The sequence below is a fragment of the Thalassophryne amazonica genome, chromosome 8 (genome assembly GCF_902500255.1).
Source record: "Thalassophryne amazonica chromosome 8, fThaAma1.1, whole genome shotgun sequence".
Lineage (NCBI taxonomy): Eukaryota > Metazoa > Chordata > Actinopteri > Batrachoidiformes > Batrachoididae > Thalassophryne > Thalassophryne amazonica.
In genome coordinates, this window is record NC_047110.1 from 2,562,828 (window position 1) to 2,582,739 (window position 19,912).

At 45.3% G+C, this 19,912-nt stretch overlaps 1 protein-coding gene across 1 annotated transcript in view; it reads right to left on the reverse strand.

Moving 5' to 3' along the window:
- Window positions 1–19,912, reverse strand: part of itga11b (integrin, alpha 11b) — a 267,605-nt gene that overhangs the window by 153,018 nt on the left and 94,675 nt on the right. The window contains exons 9-10 of the mRNA XM_034175778.1: window positions 8,434–8,444; window positions 7,831–7,882 (exon numbers count right to left, since the gene is read on the reverse strand). Coding sequence (XP_034031669.1) covers window positions 7,831–7,882; window positions 8,434–8,444 — 63 coding nt within the window. The remainder of the gene's footprint in view (window positions 1–7,830; window positions 7,883–8,433; window positions 8,445–19,912) is intronic.

Consider the following 19,912-nt stretch of genomic DNA (forward strand, 5'->3'; position numbering starts at 1 on the left):
GGTGACAGGTGAGTGTTTCATGCCTGTAGTATTTGGTGAAGGTGAATGTTTCATGCTAGTGGTATTGAGTGACATGTGAGTGTTTCATGTTAGTAGTATCTGGTGACAGATGGGTATGTCATGGCAGTAGTATTTGGTGACAGGTGAGTGTTTCATGCCTGTAGTATTTGGTGAAGGTGAATGTTTCATGCTAGTGGTATTGAGTGACAGGTGAGTGTTTCATGTTAGTAGTATCTGGTGACAGATGGGTATGTCATGGCAGTAGTATTTGGTGACAGGTGAGTGTTTCATGCCTGTAGTATTTGGTGAAGGTGAATGTTTCATGCTAGTGGTATTGAGTGACATGTGAGTGTTTCATGCCAGTAGTATTTGGTGCCAGATGTGTGCGTCATGCCTGTAGTATTTGATGACAGGGGAGTGTTTCGTCCCTATAGTATTTGGTGAAGGTGAGTGTGTCATGCCTGTAGAATTTGGTGACAGATAAGTGTTTCATGCCAGTAGTATTTTGGTGACAAGTGACTGTTTCATGCCTGTAGTATTTGGTGACAGATGAGTGTGTCATGCCAGTAGTATTTTGGTGACAAGTGACTGTTTCATGCCTGTAGTATTTGGTGAAGATGAGTGTGTCATGCCTGTATTATTTGGTGACAAGTGAGTGTTTCATGCCTGTAGTATTTGGTGACAGGTGAGTGTTTCATGCCTGTAGTATTTGGTGACAGATGAGTGTGTCATGCCTGTATTATTTGGTGACAAGTGAGTGTTTCATGCCTGTAGTATTTGGTGACAGGTGAGTGTTTCATGCCTGTAGTATTTGGTGACAGATGAGTGTGTCATGCCAGTAGTATTTTGGTGACAAGTGACTGTTTCATGCCTGTAGTATTTGGTGAAGATGAGTGTGTCATGCCAGTAATATTTTGGTGACAAGTGACTGTTTCATGCCTGTAGTATTTGGTGAAGATGAGTGTGTCATGCTTGTAGTATTTTGGTGACAAGTGACTGTTTCATGCCTGTAGTATTTGGTGAAGATGAGTGTGTCATGCTTGTAGTATTTTGGTGACAAGTGACTGTTTCATGCCTGTAGTATTTGGTGAAGATGAGTGTGTCATGCTTGTAGTATTTTGGTGACAAGTGACTGTTTCATGCCTGTAGTATTTGGTGACAGATGAGTGTGTCATGCCTGTATTATTTGGTGACAAGTGAGTTTTTCCATGCCTGTAGTATTTGGTGACAGGTGAGTGTTTCATGCCTGTAGTATTTGGTGTAGGTGAGTGTGTCATGGGAGTAGTATTGAGAGACAGGTGAGTTTTTCATGCTTGTAGTATTTGGTGACAGATGAGTGTTTCATGCCTGAATTATTTGGTGAAGTTGTGTCATGCCAGTAGTATTTGGTGACAGGTGAATGTTTCATGACTGTAGTATTTTGGTGAAAGTGAGTGTGTCATGCTAGTAGCATTGACTGACAGGTGAGTGCTTCATGTTAGTAGTATTTGGTGACAGATGGGTATGTCATGTCTGTAGTATTTGGCAACAGATGAGTATGTCATGCCAGTAGTATTTTGGGGACAAGTGAGTGTGTCATGCCTGTAGTATTTGGTGACAGATGAGTGTTTTCTGCCTGTAGTATTTGGTGAAGGTGAGTGTGTCATGCTAGTAGTATTTTGGTGACAAGTGAGTGTTTCATGCCTGTAGTATTTGGTGACAGATGAGTGTGTCATGCCTGTAGTATTTGGTGACAGGTGCGTGTTTCATGCCTGTAGTATTTTGGTGAAGGTGAGTGTGTCATGCTAGTAGCATTGAGTGACAGGTGAGTGCTTCATGTTAGTAGTATTTGGTGACAGATGGGTATGTCATGCCTGTAGTATTTGGCGACAGATGAGTGTTTTCTGCCTGTAGTATTTGGTGAAGGTGAGTGTGTCATGCTAGTAGTATTTTGGTGACAAGTGAGTGTTTCATACCTGTAGTATTTGGCGACAGGTGAGTATGTCATGCCAGTAGTATTTGGCGACAGATGAGTGTGTCATGCCTGAATTATTTGGTGAAGTTGTGTCATGCCAGTAGTATTTGGTGACAGGTGCGTGTTTCATGCCTGTAGTATTTTGGTGAAGGTGAGTGTGTCATGCTAGTAGCATTGAGTGACAGGTGAGTGCTTCATGTTAGTAGTATTTGGTGACAGATGGGTATGTCATGCCTGTAGTATTTGGCGACAGACGAGTGTTTTCTGCCTGTAGTATTTGGTGAAGGTGAGTGTGTCATGCTAGTAGTATTTTGGGGACAAGTGAGTGTGTCATGCCTGTAGTATTTGGTGACAGATGAGTGTTTTCTGCCTGTAGTATTTGGTGAAGGTGAGTGTGTCATGCTAGTAGTATTTTGGTGACAAGTGAGTGTTTCATACCTGTAGTATTTGGCGACAGATGAGTATGTCATGCCAGTAGTATTTTGGGGACAAGTGAGTGTGTCATGCCTGTAGTATTTGGTGACAGATGAGTGTTTTCTGCCTGTAGTATTTGGCGACAGATGAGTATGTCATGCCAGTAGTATTTTGGGGACAAGTGACTGTTTCATGCCTGTAGTATTTGGTGAAGATGAGTGTGTCATGCCAGTAATATTTTGGTGACAAGTGACTGTTTCATGCCTGTAGTATTTGGTGAAGATGAGTGTGTCATGCTTGTAGTATTTTGGTGACAAGTGACTGTTTCATGCCTGTAGTATTTGGTGACAGATGAGTGTGTCATGCCTGTATTATTTGGTGACAAGTGAGTGTTTCATGCCTGTAGTATTTGGTGACAGGTGAGTGTTTCATGCCTGTAGTATTTGGTGTAGGTGAGTGTGTCATGGGAGTAGTATTGAGAGACAGGTGAGTTTTTCATGCTTGTAGTATTTGGTGACAGATGAGTGTTTCATGCCTGAATTATTTGGTGAAGTTGTGTCATGCCAGTAGTATTTGGTGACAGGTGAATGTTTCATGACTGTAGTATTTTGGTGAAAGTGAGTGTGTCATGCTAGTAGCATTGAGTGACAGGTGAGTGCTTCATGTTAGTAGTATTTGGTGACAGATGGGTATGTCATGCCTGTAGTATTTGGCGACAGATGAGTATGTCATGCCAGTAGTATTTTGGGGACAAGTGAGTGTGTCATGCCTGTAGTATTTGGTGACAGATGAGTGTTTTCTGCCTGTAGTATTTGGTGAAGGTGAGTGTGTCATGCTAGTAGTATTTTGGTGACAAGTGAGTGTTTCATGCCTGTAGTATTTGGTGACAGATGAGTGTGTCATGCCTGAATTATTTGGTGAAGTTGTGTCATGCCTGTAGTATTTGGTGACAGGTGCGTGTTTCATGCCTGTAGTATTTTGGTGAAGGTGAGTGTGTCATGCTAGTAGCATTGAGTGACAGGTGAGTGCTTCATGTTAGTAGTATTTGGTGACAGATGGGTATGTCATGCCTGTAGTATTTGGCGACAGATGAGTGTTTTCTGCCTGTAGTATTTGGTGAAGGTGAGTGTGTCATGCTAGTAGTATGTTGGTGACAAGTGAGTGTTTCATACCTGTAGTATTTGGCGACAGATGAGTATGTCATGCCAGTAGTATTTGGCGACAGATGAGTGTGTCATGCCTGAATTATTTGGTGAAGTTGTGTCATGCCAGTAGTATTTGGTGACAGGTGCGTGTTTCATGCCTGTAGTATTTTGGTGAAGGTGAGTGTGTCATGCTAGTAGCATTGAGTGACAGGTGAGTGCTTCATGTTAGTAGTATTTGGTGACAGATGGGTATGTCTTGCCTGTAGTATTTGGCGACAGATGAGTGTTTTCTGCCTGTAGTATTTGGTGAAGGTGAGTGTGTCATGCTAGTAGTATTTTGGGGACAAGTGAGTGTGTCATGCCTGTAGTATTGGGTGACAGATGAGTGTTTTCTGCCTGTAGTATTTGGTGAAGGTGAGTGTGTCATGCTAGTAGTATTTTGGTGACAAGTGAGTGTTTCATACCTGTAGTATTTGGCGACAGATGAGTATGTCATGCCAGTAGTATTTTGGGGACAAGTGAGTGTGTCATGCCTGTAGTATTTGGTGACAGATGAGTGTTTTCTGCCTGTAGTATTTGGTGAAGGTGAGTGTGTCATGCTAGTAGTATTTTGGTGAGAAGTGAGTGTTTCATACCTGTAGTATTTGGTGACAGATGGGTATGTCATGCCTGTAGTATTTGGCGACAGATGAGCATGTCATGACAGTAGTATTTGGCGACAGATGAGTGTGTGACGCCTGTAGTATTCGGTGACAGGGGAGTGTTTCATACCTATAATATCTGATGATAGATGAGTGTTTCCTGCCTGTAGTGTTTGGTGACAGATGAGTGTTTCATGCCTGTAGTATTTGGTGAAGGTTAGTGTGTCATGTCAGGTGTATTTGGTGAAAGGTGAGTGTTTCAAGCCCATAGTATTTGGTAAAGGTGAGTGTGTCATGCAAGTAGTATTTCGTGACAGATAAGTGTTTCATACCAATAGTATTTGGTGACAGATGAGTGTGTCATGCCAGTAGTATTTTGGTGACAGATGTGTTGTGTGGGCCGCTGAAGAGGAGGTACTGCTGGCCCACTACCAAAGGGCGCCCTGCCTGAAGTGCGGACTTCAGGCGCGAGAGGGCGCTGCCGCCTCACAAGAACAGCCGGGGTGACAGCTGTCACTCATCAACTATGACAGCTGTCACCAATCACCAGGTCATCAACCACACACACAAAAGCCAGACGACATCTCCACCTCGTCGCCGAGATATCGTCTACCTCTACGGTAAACTCTCAGCCGTTTGACTGTGCCGTTACGCACGTGATTCCTTTTCTGAGTGTTTGCAGGAGTTGCTGTAGCTGCTGTCAGCTGGGTGCTGCATTTTCTGGTTCCGTGAAGGAGTGACGTTCTTCACCTTCACGCCAAAACAATAAGTAGCTCTTTGGCTCTGCACAACTGTGTTCTGTGTTAAAGGTGGAGGTGTTGTTTCCCACCTGGAATAACGACTTGCTGACTGTTTACTGAGTGTATTGTCACACACTCATCACATCTGTTCTTCTGCTTCCTGCCAGCAGTACCAGATCCGACAGTCGGAGACGGTGACCACCTGGGGACTCGGGACTTGGCGGCTCCAGTATCCTTCGGGTTCGGTGGCAGTGGAAATCGTGTGTGATCCGGTTCTTCTCGGGACGGGCGTCTCCTATCCTCGAGCCTACCCACACATCACCTTGTATATTTTGATTGTGATCCAAATTCTGCATTTGTCTGTATTCTCGTTGTGCATTTTTCACAACAGTAAAGTGTTGTATTTTTGGCTCATCTATTGTCCGTTCATTTACGCCCCCTGTTGTGGGTCCGTGTCACTACACTTTCCCAACAGGATATCTCGGCCATCGTCATGGATCCCGAGGAGCGTCAACCATCTGTTGAACAGCCAATGGAAGAGCAGGGTGCACAGGCGTCTGCAGGAGGCGTGTTAGGTGAGTTGCAGCAAATCCTCACCGCCTTTACTGCCCGGTTGGATCTAATGACCGAGCAGAACGTCATCCTCAATCGTCGGATGGAGGGTCTCACCGCGCAGATGGAAGCACGCGCTCAGGGCGCTGCTGCAGCTCCTCCTGCTGACCCGGTGCCGAATATAGACATTCCACTGGTCATTCAACGACCCTCCCCACCATCCCGTGAAGCATACATAAGTCCCCCAGAGCCGAACGGGGATTGTGTGGAGACGTGCGCGGACTTTTTAATGCAGTGTTCGCTCGTCTTTTCACAGCGTCCCGTGATGTACGCGTCTGATGCCAGTAGGGTGGCTTATGTGATTAATTTGCTTCGAGGTGAGGCACGCGCCTGGGCTACGGCACTCTAGGAGCAGAATTCACGGCTCTTTACCTCTTATACTGGGTTTGTGAGGGAGTTCAGAACAGTATTTGATCACCCAAACAGAGGCGAGACTGCTTCAACAGTGCTGCTGTCAATGAGACAGGGGCGTCGGAGTGCAGCTGAGTATGCGGTCGACTTCCGCATCACGGCTGTGAGGTCAGGCTGGAATACCGCTGCACTCCGCGCCGCCTTTGTAAACGGACTGTCGTCAGTCCTGAAGGAGCATCTGGTGGCTAAGGATGAGCCGCGGGATTTAGATGGGCTTTTTGATCTGGTCATACGATTAGACAATCGGTTAGACGAACGCCGTCGGGAGCGAGACGAAGGGCGTGGTCGGGTACGCGCCGTCCCTCTCCCTTCCGGATCTGAAAAGGTACCGCCGTCCCCACACTCCACTGCCTCAGCGCTCCGTTTGGCGACAGCTCCCCCTGCTGACGATGCTATGGACACGAGCAGGGCTAAAGTCAGAGCCACTAACAGACAAAGGAGACTGGTCCGCGGAGAGTGCTTTATCTGCGGCTCAAACGAACATCAGCAGAGAGACTGCCCCAAACGGTTAAACACCAACGCCCGCTCTTAGAAACTGGGCTAAGGGTGGGCCAAGAAATTCACGTGGGACAAACCCGTCTTTCTGCACGACTCCCAGTTACGATCCTGAGTGGGGATCTAACCCTTCAGGCCCCTGCACTGGTGGACACGGGGTCAGAAGGGAATCTGCTGGACAGCAGATGGGCTAGGGAGGTAGGTCTCCCTCTGGTGGCGCTTCCTTCGCCATTGAAGATGCGGGCACTAGATGGCACCCTTCTCCCTTTAATCACACACAAGACACTGCCAGTAACTCTGATAGTGTCTGGTAATCATCGGGAGGAGATTGAGTTTTTTGTGACTCCTTCTACCTCTCGCGTGATTTTGGACTTCCCTTGGATGATCAAACACAATCCCCGGATTGATTGGCCGTCTGGGGTTGTGGCTCAGTGGAGCGAAACCTGTCACCGGGAATGTCTAGGATCCTCGGTTCCGACAGCTCTGACCTCCTCCAAAGTACCATTTACCTGGTTGGATCAGTGCGAGGCCGCGTTTAAGGAGTTGAAACGCCGGTTTTCGACTGCACCAGTTCTGGTGCAGCCCGATCCTAGCCGCCAGTTTGTGGTAGAAGTGGATGCCTCTGACTCAGGGATAGGAGCCGTGCTGTCCCAGAGCGGCGAGTCCGATCAGATTCTCCATCCTTGTGCCTATTTTTCACGCAGGTTGACCCCAGCTGAGCGGAACTGTGACGTGGGCAATTGGATACTCCTCGCGGTGAAAGAGGCTCTTGAGGAGTGGAGACATCTGTTAGAGGGAGCCACGGTACCATTTACGGTTTTCACGGACCACCGGAACCTGGAGTATATCAGGACCGCCAAGCGGCTGAACCCCAGGCAAGCCCGCTGGTCATTGTTCTTTGGGCGTTTTAACTTCCGGATCACCTACCGCCCCGGGACCAAGAACCAAAGATCGGATGCTCTGTCCCGGTTTCACGAAGTCGAAGTCAAAACCGAGCTGTCAGATCTGCCGGAATCCATCCTACCTGAGTCCACTATCATGGCCACCCTCACCTGGGACGTGGAGAAGACCGTCCGGGAGGCCCTGGCACGGGACCCGGACTCAGGTAATGGACCGAAGAACCGCCTCTATGTTCCACCAGAGGCCAGAGCTGCCGTCCTGGACTTCTGTCACAGTTCCAAACTCTCCTGCCATCCGGTGGTGGTAAGGACCATGGCAGTGGTCCGGCAGCGCTTCTGGTGGGCGTCCATGGAAGCAGACGTCCGGGACTATGTCCAGGCCTGCACCACCTGCACCAGGTGAAAAGCTGACCACCAACAGGCACAGGGACTCCTCCAACCATTAGCTGTGCCCCATCGCCCCTGGTCCCACATCGGCCTGGACTTCGTCACGGGCCTCCTGCCGTCCCGGGACATGACTACCATCCTCAAGATAGTGGACCGATTCTCCAAGGCGGCCCACTTCGTGGCCCTCCCAAAGCTCCCTACGGCCCAGGAGACAGCAGACCTCCTGGTCCACCACGTTGTGCGTCTGCATGGGATACCAACAGACATTGTCTCAGATCGTGGTCCCCAGTTCTCCTCTCAAGTCTGGAAGAGTTTCTGCCGAGAACTGGGGGCCACCGTGAGCCTCTCATCCGGGTATCACCTGCAGACCAACGGACAGGCAGAACGGGCCAACCAAGAACTGGAGCAAGCCCTGCGCTGTGTGACATCCGTGCACCCGACGGCCTGGAGTGAACATCTGGCCTGGATCGAGTACGCGCATAACAGCCAGGTGTCCTCTGCCACCGGCCTCTCCCCGTTTGAGGTGTGTCTGGGGTACCAGCCCCCATTGTTTACTGTGGTGGAGGGAGAGGTCGGTGTGCCCTCAGTCCAGGCCCACCTGCGGAGGTGCCGTCGGGTGTGGAGCACCGCCCGTTCTGCCTTGGTGAAAGCCTGGATGAGGGCCAAAGCCCATGCAGATCGCCGGCATTCCCCGGCCCATGCATACCAGCCCAGGCAGGAGTTATGGCTTTCCACGAAAGACGTTCCTCTACAAGTGGACTCCCCAAAACTAAAAGACAGATACATTGGACCATTTAAGATCCTCAAGGTCATCAGTCCTGCCGCAGTGAAGCTACAGCTCCCAGCTTCACTGAGGATCCACCCGGTTTTCCATGTCTCCAGGTTGAAACCCTATTACACCTCACCCCTCTGTGCTCCCGGACCGGCGCCGCCTCGTGCCCGGATCATTGACGGGGAGCTGGCTTGGACTATGCGTCGGCTTCTGGACATCCGCAGGAAGGGCCGGGGTTTCCAGTACTTGGTGGACTGGGAACTGGGAGGGTTATGGACCCGAAGAACGCTCCTGGGTGAAGAGGTGCTTCATCCTGGATCCGGCCCTCCTGGCCAATTTCTACCATCGCCATCCCGACAAGCCGGGACAGATGAGTGTGTCATGCCTATAGTATTTGGTGACACGAGAGTGTTTCATGCCTGTAGTATTTGGCGACAGATGAGTATGTCATGCCAGTAGTATTTTGTAGACAAGTGAGTGTTTCATGCCTGTAGTATTTGGTGACAGATGAGTGTGTCATGCTTGTATTATTTGGTGAAGGTGAGTGTGTCATGCTAGTAGTATTGAGTGACAGGTGTGTGTTTCATGCTTGTAGTATTTGGTGACAGGTGTGTGTTTCATGCTTGTAGTATTTGGTGACAGGTGAGTGTTTCCTGCCTGTAGTATTTGGTGAAGGTGAGTGTGTCATGTCAGGTGTATTTGGTGACAGGTGAGTGTTTCATGCCTGTAGTATTTTGGTTAAGGTGAGTGTGTCATGCTAATAGTACTGACTGACTAGTAGTATTTGGTGACAGATGGGTATGCCATGCCAGTAGTATTTGGCGACAGATGAGTGTGACGCCTGTAGTATTCGGTGACAGGGGAGTGTTTCATACCTATAATATCTGATGATAGATGAATGTTTCCTGCCTGTAGTATTTGGTGACAGATGAGTGTTTCATGCCTGTAGTATTTGGTGAAGGTGAGTGTGTCATGTCAGGTGTATTTGGTGACAGATAAGTGTTTCATGCCAATAGTATTTGGTGACAGATGAGTGTGTCATGCCAGTAGTATTCTGGTGACAGATGTGTTGTGTGGGCCGCTGAAGAGGAGGTACTGCTGGCCCACTACCAAAGGGCGCCCTGCCTGAAATGCGGGCTTCAGGCACGAGAGGGTGCTGCTGCCTCACATGAACAGCCGGGGTGACAGCTGTCACTCATCAACTATGACAGCTGTCACCAATCACCAGGTCATCAACCACACACACAAAAGCTGGACGACATCTCCACCTCGTCACCGAGATATTGTCTACCTCTACGGTAAACTCTCAGCCGTTTGACTGTGCCGTTACACACGTGATTCCTTTTCTGAGTGTTTGCAGGAGTTGCTGTAGCTGCTGTCAGCTGGGTGCTGCATTTTCTGGTTCCGTGAAGGAGTGACGTTCTTCACCTTCACGCCAAAACAATAAGTAGCTCTTTGGCTCTGCACAACTGTGTTTGGTGTTAAAGGTGGGGGTGTTGTTTCCCACCTGGAATAACGACTTGCTGACTGTTTACTGAGTGTATTGTCACACACTCATCACATCTGTTCTTCTGCTTCCTGCCAGCAGTACCAGATCCGACAGTCGGAGACGGTGACCACCTGGGGACTCGGGACTTGGCGGCTCCAGTATCCTTCGGGTTCGGTGGCAGTGGAAATTGTGTGGGATCCGTTCTTCTCGGGACGGACGTCTCCTATCCTCGAGCCTACCCACACATCACCTTGTATATTTTCATTGTGATCCAAATTCTGCATTTGTCTGTATTCTTATTGTGCATTTTTCACAACAGTAAAGTGTTGTATTTGTTGCTCATCTATTGTCCACTCATTTACGCCCCCTGTTGTGGGTCCGTGTCACTACACTTTCCCAACAAGATGAGTATTTCCTGCCTGTAGTATTTGGTGAATGTGAGTGTTTCCTGCCTGTCGTATATGGTGAAGGTGAGTGTGTCATGCTAGTAGTATTTGGTGACAGATAAGGTTTTCATCCCTATAGTATTTGGTGAAGGTGAGTGTTTCATGCCTGTAGTATTTGGTGACAGATGAGTGTTTCCTGCCTGTAGTATTTGGTGAACGTGAGTGTGTCATGCTAGTAGCATTTAGAGACAGATAAGTGTTACATGCCTGTAGTATTTGGCGACAGATAAGTATGTCATGCCAGTAGCATTTTGAGGACAAGTGAGTCTTTCATGCCTGTAGAATTTGGTGAAGGTGAGTGTGTCATGCCAGTAGCATTTTGGTGACAAGTGAGTGTTTCATGCCTGTAGTATTTGGTGAAGGTGAGTGTGTCATGCCAGTAGTATTTTGGTGACAAGTGAGTGTTTCATGCCTGTAGAATTTGGTGAAGGTGAGTGTGTCATGCCAGTAGCATTTTGGTGACAAGTGAGTGTGTCATGCCTGTAGTATTTGATGAAGGTGAGTGTGTCATGCCAGTAGTATTTTGATGACAAGTGAGTGTTTCATGCCTGTGGTATTTGATGAAGGTGAGTGTGTCATGCCAGTAGTATTTTGGTGACAAGTGAGTCTTTCATGCCTGTAGAATTTGGTGAAGGTGAGTGTGTCATGCCAGTAGCATTTTGGTGACAAGTGAGTGTGCCATGCCTGTAGTATTTGATGAAGGTGAGTGTGTCATGCCAGTAGTATTTTGATGACAAGTGAGTGTTTCATGCCTGTGGTATTTGATGAAGGTGAGTGTGTCATGTCAGTAGTATTTGGTGACAAATGAGTGTTTCATGCCAGTAGTATTGTGGTGACAAGTGAGTGTTTCAGGCCTGTAGTATTTGGTGAAGGTCAGTGTGTCATGTCAGTAGTATTTGGTGAAAGATAAGTTTTTCATCCCTACAGTATTTGGTGAAGGTGAGTGTGTCATGCCTGTCGTATTTGGTGACAAGTGAGTGTTTCATGCCTGTAGTATTTGGTGAAGGTGAGTGGGTCATGCCAGTTGCATTTTGGTGACAAGTGAGTGTTTCATGCTTGTAGTATTTGGTGACAAGTGACTGTGTCATGCCTGTAGTATTTGGTGAAGGTGAGTGGGTCATGCCAGTTGCATTTTGGTGACAAGTGAGTGTTTCATGCCTGTAGTATTTGGTGAAGGTGAGTGGGTCATGCCTGTAGTATTTGGTGACAAGTGACTGTGTCATGCCTGTAGTATTTGGTGACAAGTGAGTGTGTCATGCCTGTAGTATTTGGTGAAGGTGAGTGGGTCATGCCAGTTGCATTTTGGTGACAAGTGAGTGTTTCATGCCTGTAGTATTTGGTGAAGGTGAGTGGGTCATGCCTGTAGTATTTGGTGACAAGTGAGTCTTTCATGCCTGTAGTATTTGGTGACAAGTGACTGTGTCATGCCTGTAGTATTTGGTGACAAGTGAGTGTGTCATGCCTGTAATATTTGGTGACAAGTGAGTGTGTCATGCTGGTAGTATTTGGTGACAAGTGACTGTTTCATGCCTGTAGTATTTGGTGACAAGTGAGTGTGTCATGCCTGTAATATTTGGTGACAAGTGAGTGTGTCATGCCTCTAGTATTTGGTGAAGGTGAGTGTGTCATGCCAGTAGTATTTTGTGACAAGTGAGTGTGTCATGCCTGTAGTATTTGATGAAGGTGAGTGTGTCATGCCAGTAGTATTTTGATGACAAGTGAGTGTTTCATGCCTGTGGTATTTGATGAAGGTGAGTGTGTCATGCCAGTAGTATTTTGGTGACAAGTGAGTCTTTCATGCCTGTAGAATTTGGTGAAGGTGAGTGTGTCATGCCAGTAGCATTTTGGTGACAAGTGAGTGTGCCATGCCTGTAGTATTTGATGAAGGTGAGTGTGTCATGCCAGTAGTATTTTGATGACAAGTGAGTGTTTCATGCCTGTGGTATTTGATGAAGGTGAGTGTGTCATGTCAGTAGTATTTGGTGACAAATGAGTGTTTCATGCCAGTAGTATTGTGGTGACAAGTGAGTGTTTCAGGCCTGTAGTATTTGGTGAAGGTCAGTGTGTCATGTCAGTAGTATTTGGTGAAAGATAAGTTTTTCATCCCTACAGTATTTGGTGAAGGTGACTGTGTCATGCCTGTAGTATTTGGTGACAAGTGAGTGTGTCATGCCTGTAGTATTTGGTGAAGGTGAGTGGGTCATGCCAGTTGCATTTTGGTGACAAGTGAGTGTTTCATGCCTGTAGTATTTGGTGAAGGTGAGTGGGTCATGCCTGTAGTATTTGGTGACAAGTGAGTCTTTCATGCCTGTAGTATTTGGTGACAAGTGACTGTGTCATGCCTGTAGTATTTGGTGACAAGTGAGTGTGTCATGCCTGTAATATTTGGTGACAAGAGAGTGTGTCATGCTGGTAGTATTTGGTGACAAGTGACTGTTTCATGCCTGTAGTATTTGGTGAAGGTGAGTGTGTCATGCCTGTAGTATTTTGTGACAAGTGAGTGTGTCATGCCAGCAGTATTTGGTGACAAGTGAATGTTTCATGCCTGTAGTATTTGGTGAAGGTGAGTGTGTCATGCCAGTAGTATTTTGTGACAAGTGAGTGTGTCATGCCAGCAGTATTTGGTGACAAGTGAGTGTGTAACGCCTGTTGTATTTGGTGACAAGTGAGTGTGTCATGCCTGTAGTATTTGGTGACAAGTGAGTGTGTCATGCCAGTAGTATTTTGGGGACAAGTGAGTGTGTCATGCCTGTAGTATTTTGTGAAGGTGAGTATGTCATGCCAGTTGCATTTTGGTGACAAGTGAGTGTTTCATGCTTGTAGTATTTGGTGACAAGTGACTGTGTCATGCCTGTAGTATTTGGTTACAAGTGACTGTGTCATGCCTGTAGTATTTGGTGACAAGTGAGTGTTTCATGCCTGTAGTATTTGGTGAAGGTGAGTGTGTCATGCCTGTAGTATTTTGGTGACAAGTGAGTCTTTCATGCCTGTAGAATTTGGTGAAGGTGAGTGTGTCATGCCAGTAGCATTTTGGTGACAAGTGAGTGTGTCATGCCTGTAGTATTTGATGAAGGTGAGTGTGTCATGCCAGTAGTATTTTGATGACAAGTGAGTGTTTCATGCCTGTGGTATTTGATGAAGGTGAGTGTGTCATGTCAGTAGTATTTGGTGACAAATGAGTGTTTCATGCCAGTAGTATTGTGGTGACAAGTGAGTGTTTCAGGCCTGTAGTATTTGGTGAAGGTCAGTGTGTCATGTCAGTAGTATTTGGTGAAAGAGAAGTTTTTCATCCCTACAGTATTTGGTGAAGGTGAGTGTGTCATGCCTATCGTATTTGGTGACAAGTGAGTGTTTCATGCCTGTAGTATTTGGTGAAGGTGAGTGGGTCATGCCAGTTGCATTTTGGTGACAAGTGAGTGTTTCATGCTTGTAGTATTTGGTGACAAGTGACTGTGTCATGCCTGTAGTATTTGGTGACAAGTGAGTGTGTCATGCCTGTAGTATTTGGTGAAGGTGAGTGGGTCATGCCAGTTGCATTTTGGTGACAAGTGAGTGTTTCATGCCTGTAGTATTTGGTGAAGGTGAGTGGGTCATGCCTGTAGTATTTGGTGACAAGTGAGTCTTTCATGCCTGTAGTATTTGGTGACAAGTGACTGTGTCATGCCTGTAGTATTTGGTGAAGGTGAGTGGGTCATGACTGTAGTATTTGGTGACAAGTGAGTGTTTCATGCCTGTAGTATTTGGTGACAAGTGACTGTGTCATGCCTGTAGTATTTGGTGACAAGTGAGTGTGTCATGCCTGTAATATTTGGTGAAGGTGAGTGGGTCATGATTGTAGTATTTGGTGACAAGTGAGTGTTTCATGCCTGTAGTATTTGGTGAAGGTGAGTGGGTCATGACTGTAGTATTTGGTGACAAGTGCTTGTAGTATTTGGTGACAAGTGACTGTGTCATGCCTGTAGTATTTGGTGACAAGTGAGTGTGTCATGCCTGTAGTATTTGGTGAAGGTGAGTGGGTCATGCCAGTTGCATTTTGGTGACAAGTGAGTGTTTCATGCCTGTAGTATTTGGTGAAGGTGAGTGGGTCATGCCTGTAGTATTTGGTGACAAGTGAGTGTGTCATGCCTGTAGTATTTGGTGAAGGTGAGTGGGTCATGCCAGTTGCATTTTGGTGACAAGTGAGTGTTTCATGCCTGTAGTATTTGGTGAAGGTGAGTGGGTCATGCCTGTAGTATTTGGTGACAAGTGAGTGTTTCATGCCTGTAGTATTTGGTGAAGGTGAGTGTGTCATGCCTGTAGTATTTGGTGACAAGTGAGTGTGTCATGCCTGTAGTATTTGGTGAAGGTGAGTGGGTCATGCCAGTTGCATTTTGGTGACAAGTGAGTGTTTCATGCCTGTAGTATTTGGTGAAGGTGAGTGGGTCATGCCTGTAGTATTTGGTGACAAGTGAGTCTTTCATGCCTGTAGTATTTGGTGACAAGTGACTGTGTCATGCCTGTAGTATTTGGTGAAGGTGAGTGGGTCATGACTGTAGTATTTGGTGACAAGTGAGTGTTTCATGCCTGTAGTATTTGGTGACAAGTGACTGTGTCATGCCTGTAGTATTTGGTGACAAGTGAGTGTGTCATGCCTGTAATATTTGGTGAAGGTGAGTGGGTCATGACTGTAGTATTTGGTGACAAGTGAGTGTTTCATGCCTGTAGTATTTGGTGAAGGTGAGTGGGTCATGACTGTAGTATTTGGTGACAAGTGAGTGTTTCATGCCTGTAGTATTTGGTGACAAGTGACTGTGTCATGCCTGTAGTATTTGGTGACAAGGATCCTGTTGCACTTATAGATGATGCACTGAACTATGTTGTGTGTTTCTGTATTGATCCCTTCACACATAACAATTGGGCAAATGAGGCTGAAACAGGCCAAAAATAAAATCGAATTGGTGAACCTTGAAAAATTTCATCTGTCGGAAGGGACAGACGGTCAGACAGCCATGTAGGGATGCTGTACAATCCTGCGGTAACGGTTTTGTGCACGAGTGTGCATGTGCATGAACACCGTGCGACCATGTGAGAGCTATGATACCACATCATGCTCACACAGCAGCAGAAGCAATTAATTGTTGGACAAATGTACATAAATTGATGAAAATGTGTAAGGACCACAGAACATTATAAGAACAATGAAAGTCAGGAGTGCATGCCCACACGTGTATCTTGGTGGCATGTTGAGAGGTGATGTTCTTCATGGCACGATATGTGTTCTCCAGCTGTGAGTTGCAATGCCACAGCGGTCAGCTCCACCAGCTTGCAAGTGACACGCCCCCTGTCCAGAGCAACTCACAGCTGGAGGACACATATTGTGCCATGAAGAACATCCTCTCTCAACATGGCACTGCGATGCACATGTGTTGGCAGCAGTGCTGCCACATTTACTTTGAAAAATTATTTTATTTGTTACTTTTTAGTTACTTTATACATTTACTTCATTGGCAGCTTTATACAATTTCCTTATAAGGGGAAAGGCGTGACCTCATTCATGTGTGCAGAAAGTGGGGTGCCGTGGAATCACTAATCAGCATGGCAGCATAGTGTGGAGGCTCCCCCGCATTTTCGCAAAATTTGACAAAAGTTCTACATATTGGTGCTTATAACCAGGTCAACATGATGTCTAAGCAGGTTTCTATCGAACACTGAGGCACTGGATCATGGCTCTGTGGCTCTCAAAGACCTAAAAACATTACTTCTGATGGTAAATGGACTGCATTTATATAGTGCTTTTCCATCTGCATCAGATGCTCAAAGCACTTTACAATAATGCCTCACATTCACCTTGATGTGAGGCTGCTGCCATACAAGGTGCTCACTACACACCAGGAGCAATTAGGGGTTTAAGGACCTTGCCCAAGGGCCCTTAGTGATTTTCCCATCAGGCTGGGATTTGAACCAAGGATCCTCTGGTCTCAAGCCAAATGCTTATCCACTAGACCATCACCTCCCCATGCTGCTAACATGTTGCTTTCTCCGCAGAAACCATGAACAGACATGGAGCCCATTCAACACAGTGAAGAAAAAATTCATTGAGGGATTTCACCTGCATCCATGCAAGATGAGGATTCTACATAATGGAAAAATCATTCTATTCTCTACACCTGAAGAGGATTTTCTTTAGAACTAACTGTACTTCCTCCACAGCCATGCAGTATAGGTAATTGTATCATATCACAGGACATCACATTGTGCAATTTAGATTTCTCATGTATTTTATAATATCTGTACTTTTGGCTAGATTCTCTTTGTATTTATTATATTTATTATTTTCTGTTTTTGTTTGTTTGTTTTTTACTGCGGAGTTTAATTATCATACTTGGTAGATACTTTATTTTGTGTACTTGATACAGGTCTATACATTTAACTGATTCTCATCTAGTCTTTAGAGTAGTGTTCCTTAAAAGGGGTTAATTATTTTAAGGGGTTAATTCGTGGTAAGCATATTATTAGTTACTACATAAGAAATACAGATTAATATTATTTCTTATCTCCCCTTTTTGTATCTTTATTATCATTATTATTATTATTATTATTATTATTATTTTTCTTTTAGCAGTTATGATGCAGAGTTGCGGGGGGGGGGGGGGGGGTTGTACAGGCTGTCAGCGAGGTGTCTTCATAGTTTGCCATAGTCGCTGGTGTGGTTTGGTGTTAGCCCCTTAGGGTGGTCCATAAAAATAGTCAAAAAAAAATTTCAAAAAACTTCAAGTCTCACCCTCTAAATTTGTTGTACCTAACATAAAAACACATCATGTACAATTTCATAAAACTCTAATAATTCTTACTGGTAGCACACAGCCCTTAAAGATTTTGCTCGCAATAACTTTGTCATATAGTATGGTCATTTCCAGATATTTCCAAATTATTTCTGTCAGTTTAATATTGATATGTCAGGACAGAAATTATGGAAATACATTGGAAAATCAAATCTTTCCATATCCCATAAAATAGTTAACACTAAAACATGAATTGTGAGATGCAGTTCTTCTCGTACATGTATCATGCTCCTACAATACCTACATACTGGGGTAGCGAAGATTTTGTAACAATCAAACATTGCATTTTCATTTTATTGATGAAATACTGTTTCATTATTGATAAATTTAAATAAGTCTATGCTTTATATATTTCCAAATATATTTTGATCTAGCTCCAAACAATAATATTCTTTATGCCTTGCAGTACTTAATATTCAAAAATGTATGAATCAGCACAAGAACCAATTATACAGCTGTGTAACATAAGAGAACATCCTTTACATGATAATGATATTTAAGTTGTTTGCATCATGACCAAGACTTGCTGCCGTTTCAGTCAGAATATAGGTGGCACTTCTGTCTGTTGTTTTGGTCCTATCCAATGCTGCTGCAAGTCCTGGTGTTACAACAGCTTTAATTTTACTGGCTTTTTGTGGCACTGGCATAACAAATTCTTCATCTGGACTTTCTGTGTTCTCTTCACTCTGGCTGGAGACAGTGTCAGGTAGTGAGACATTAGATGGTCCAGGCTCCTCCAGTTTCTCTTTGTATTTTGCTTCTGCAGCTTTCCTTTTTTCTGCTCTTTGTTCTTTGGCAGTTTGTATTTTATCTATGCCTGCCATGCATCCCCTTCTACCTTTCTCTCGCTGAGCAAGTAGGAACTGTCTGTCATCTTCAAACTTTATTATTGTTAGGACATCCTGATGTGCCATGTCAAACAAGTCCTCCAAAGATTCACAAAACACTGTTTCATCTTTCTTCTGCTTGTCTGTATTGCGATTCTTGGTCTTTTTCAATGTTTTCCATTTTCCGAACACCTTTTCTAACTTTGTGATCAGATGCTGCTTTGCCCTCAGTGGGATTCTAGCTCTCTCCCAAAAAGGAATTGTCATGTCTATAGAGGTCACAGCAGCATCATGGACAGTTTTCTTCAAATCAGTGTGTTTGAAGAAAAATACCTTGAGTATTTGCCCATTTGAGGGCAATTTGTTTCCCTTTATTTCAGTCGGTGGAACCAATAAGGTATACAAATGTTCTACTTCTAGTAGCTGACATGTTTTCCTGAAGTTTCCAGTTAATGGTTAAGCATGTTAAGTCAGCAAGTGTCTCTTTTTACATTTATCTCATGTTAGATTCACCATCACCAAAGATCTGAAAGAAAAGAAGCTGTGAATTGAAGCAAAATTTTCAGCTTGTGGCCGAAAATAACATTTTTGAAAGTATGTTGTTTGTGAGAAATATTTAAACCCAGGTATATATTGAATATAAAATTATACTTTAGTTACACTCAGGTGGTTAACTTCTATCCTCTTTATAAGTGATGTGATTAGATACTGGATAATGGATAACCTATTGCACGGGCACTCGGGCAGCGATAACTGATATATTTACAACCTTCAGCTATGATGTGCTACCTCTAAATATTAATGTATGACAAAAATATTTGGCAGGCTTTCTTTTTTCCCAAAGCATCATAAAATGAAGGGGTGAGAGTAATGAATTTCCAACTTTTATTTTTTGAACCACCCTATTAGCCCCTTTACTATTTGAGTAAGGGGAGGGAATGGACCTTCAAGGTTTAAACAGGTGTTATATGTTCAGGTTTCTTCTTATTACTTTGTTTGTTTCTATTTAGTTATTTTACTTGTGTCACACTCATGCACCCCGATCTGCTCTGTGTCAGTCTGAAACATATTATATAAAAAAAGAGAAAAAAAACGCAGTGATAACTGAGCAAACAGCATTTGTTACGGTGTATTTCTGCTGACACATGACTGAATGTGGCATATTTGTCGCACTGTTGGCTTGTTGGGCTGGACCTGTGTGTGTGTCCTGTCAGACAGGTGTGATGCATGAACTGATGGCCCGTTTCTCCAGCCTGTCTCTAAAGCGATATATGTTTTTATGTATTTCCACGTGAGCAAGCACAGACACGTGCGTGTCCATCAAAACATGGTACATGTTCTGCAGCTGTGATGTCCAGAACCACAGATCTCAACACCTGCAGCTGTTGGCGGACACACCCCATCAGTTCAGCGCACACACCAACACACCATATCATCCATATCAGCAGCTCATGCAAGTGCGCTCCCACCCACCTACCCCCTGGCACGCAGTATATTTACAGATGGGGGGTGCAACACAAGCGCGATTCACACACACGGCACATGTGTGCGGGGGGGGCCGAAGCTGTGGCACTTCACATGTGTGTTGGCACTTAGACAAATTTCACCACCAGCTTGACAGTGATCGTCTTCTGACTGTTTTCGTGCTAATTGCGCAAATGGCCACACATTTTCTAAGTGCCATGCAATCTGTGTTAGATGTTCGTGTGTGTCAGCTGGAATTTGCCAGACACCTGCCGTGAGAGGGTTTGATGGGCTGTCACAGGGCACACTCTGTCTTTCAGCCCCTGGTGTGCGTAAATAGTTGTAGCAACAGGTGTATGACGTGTTGGAGGCAGCTACGATTTTACACATATTCC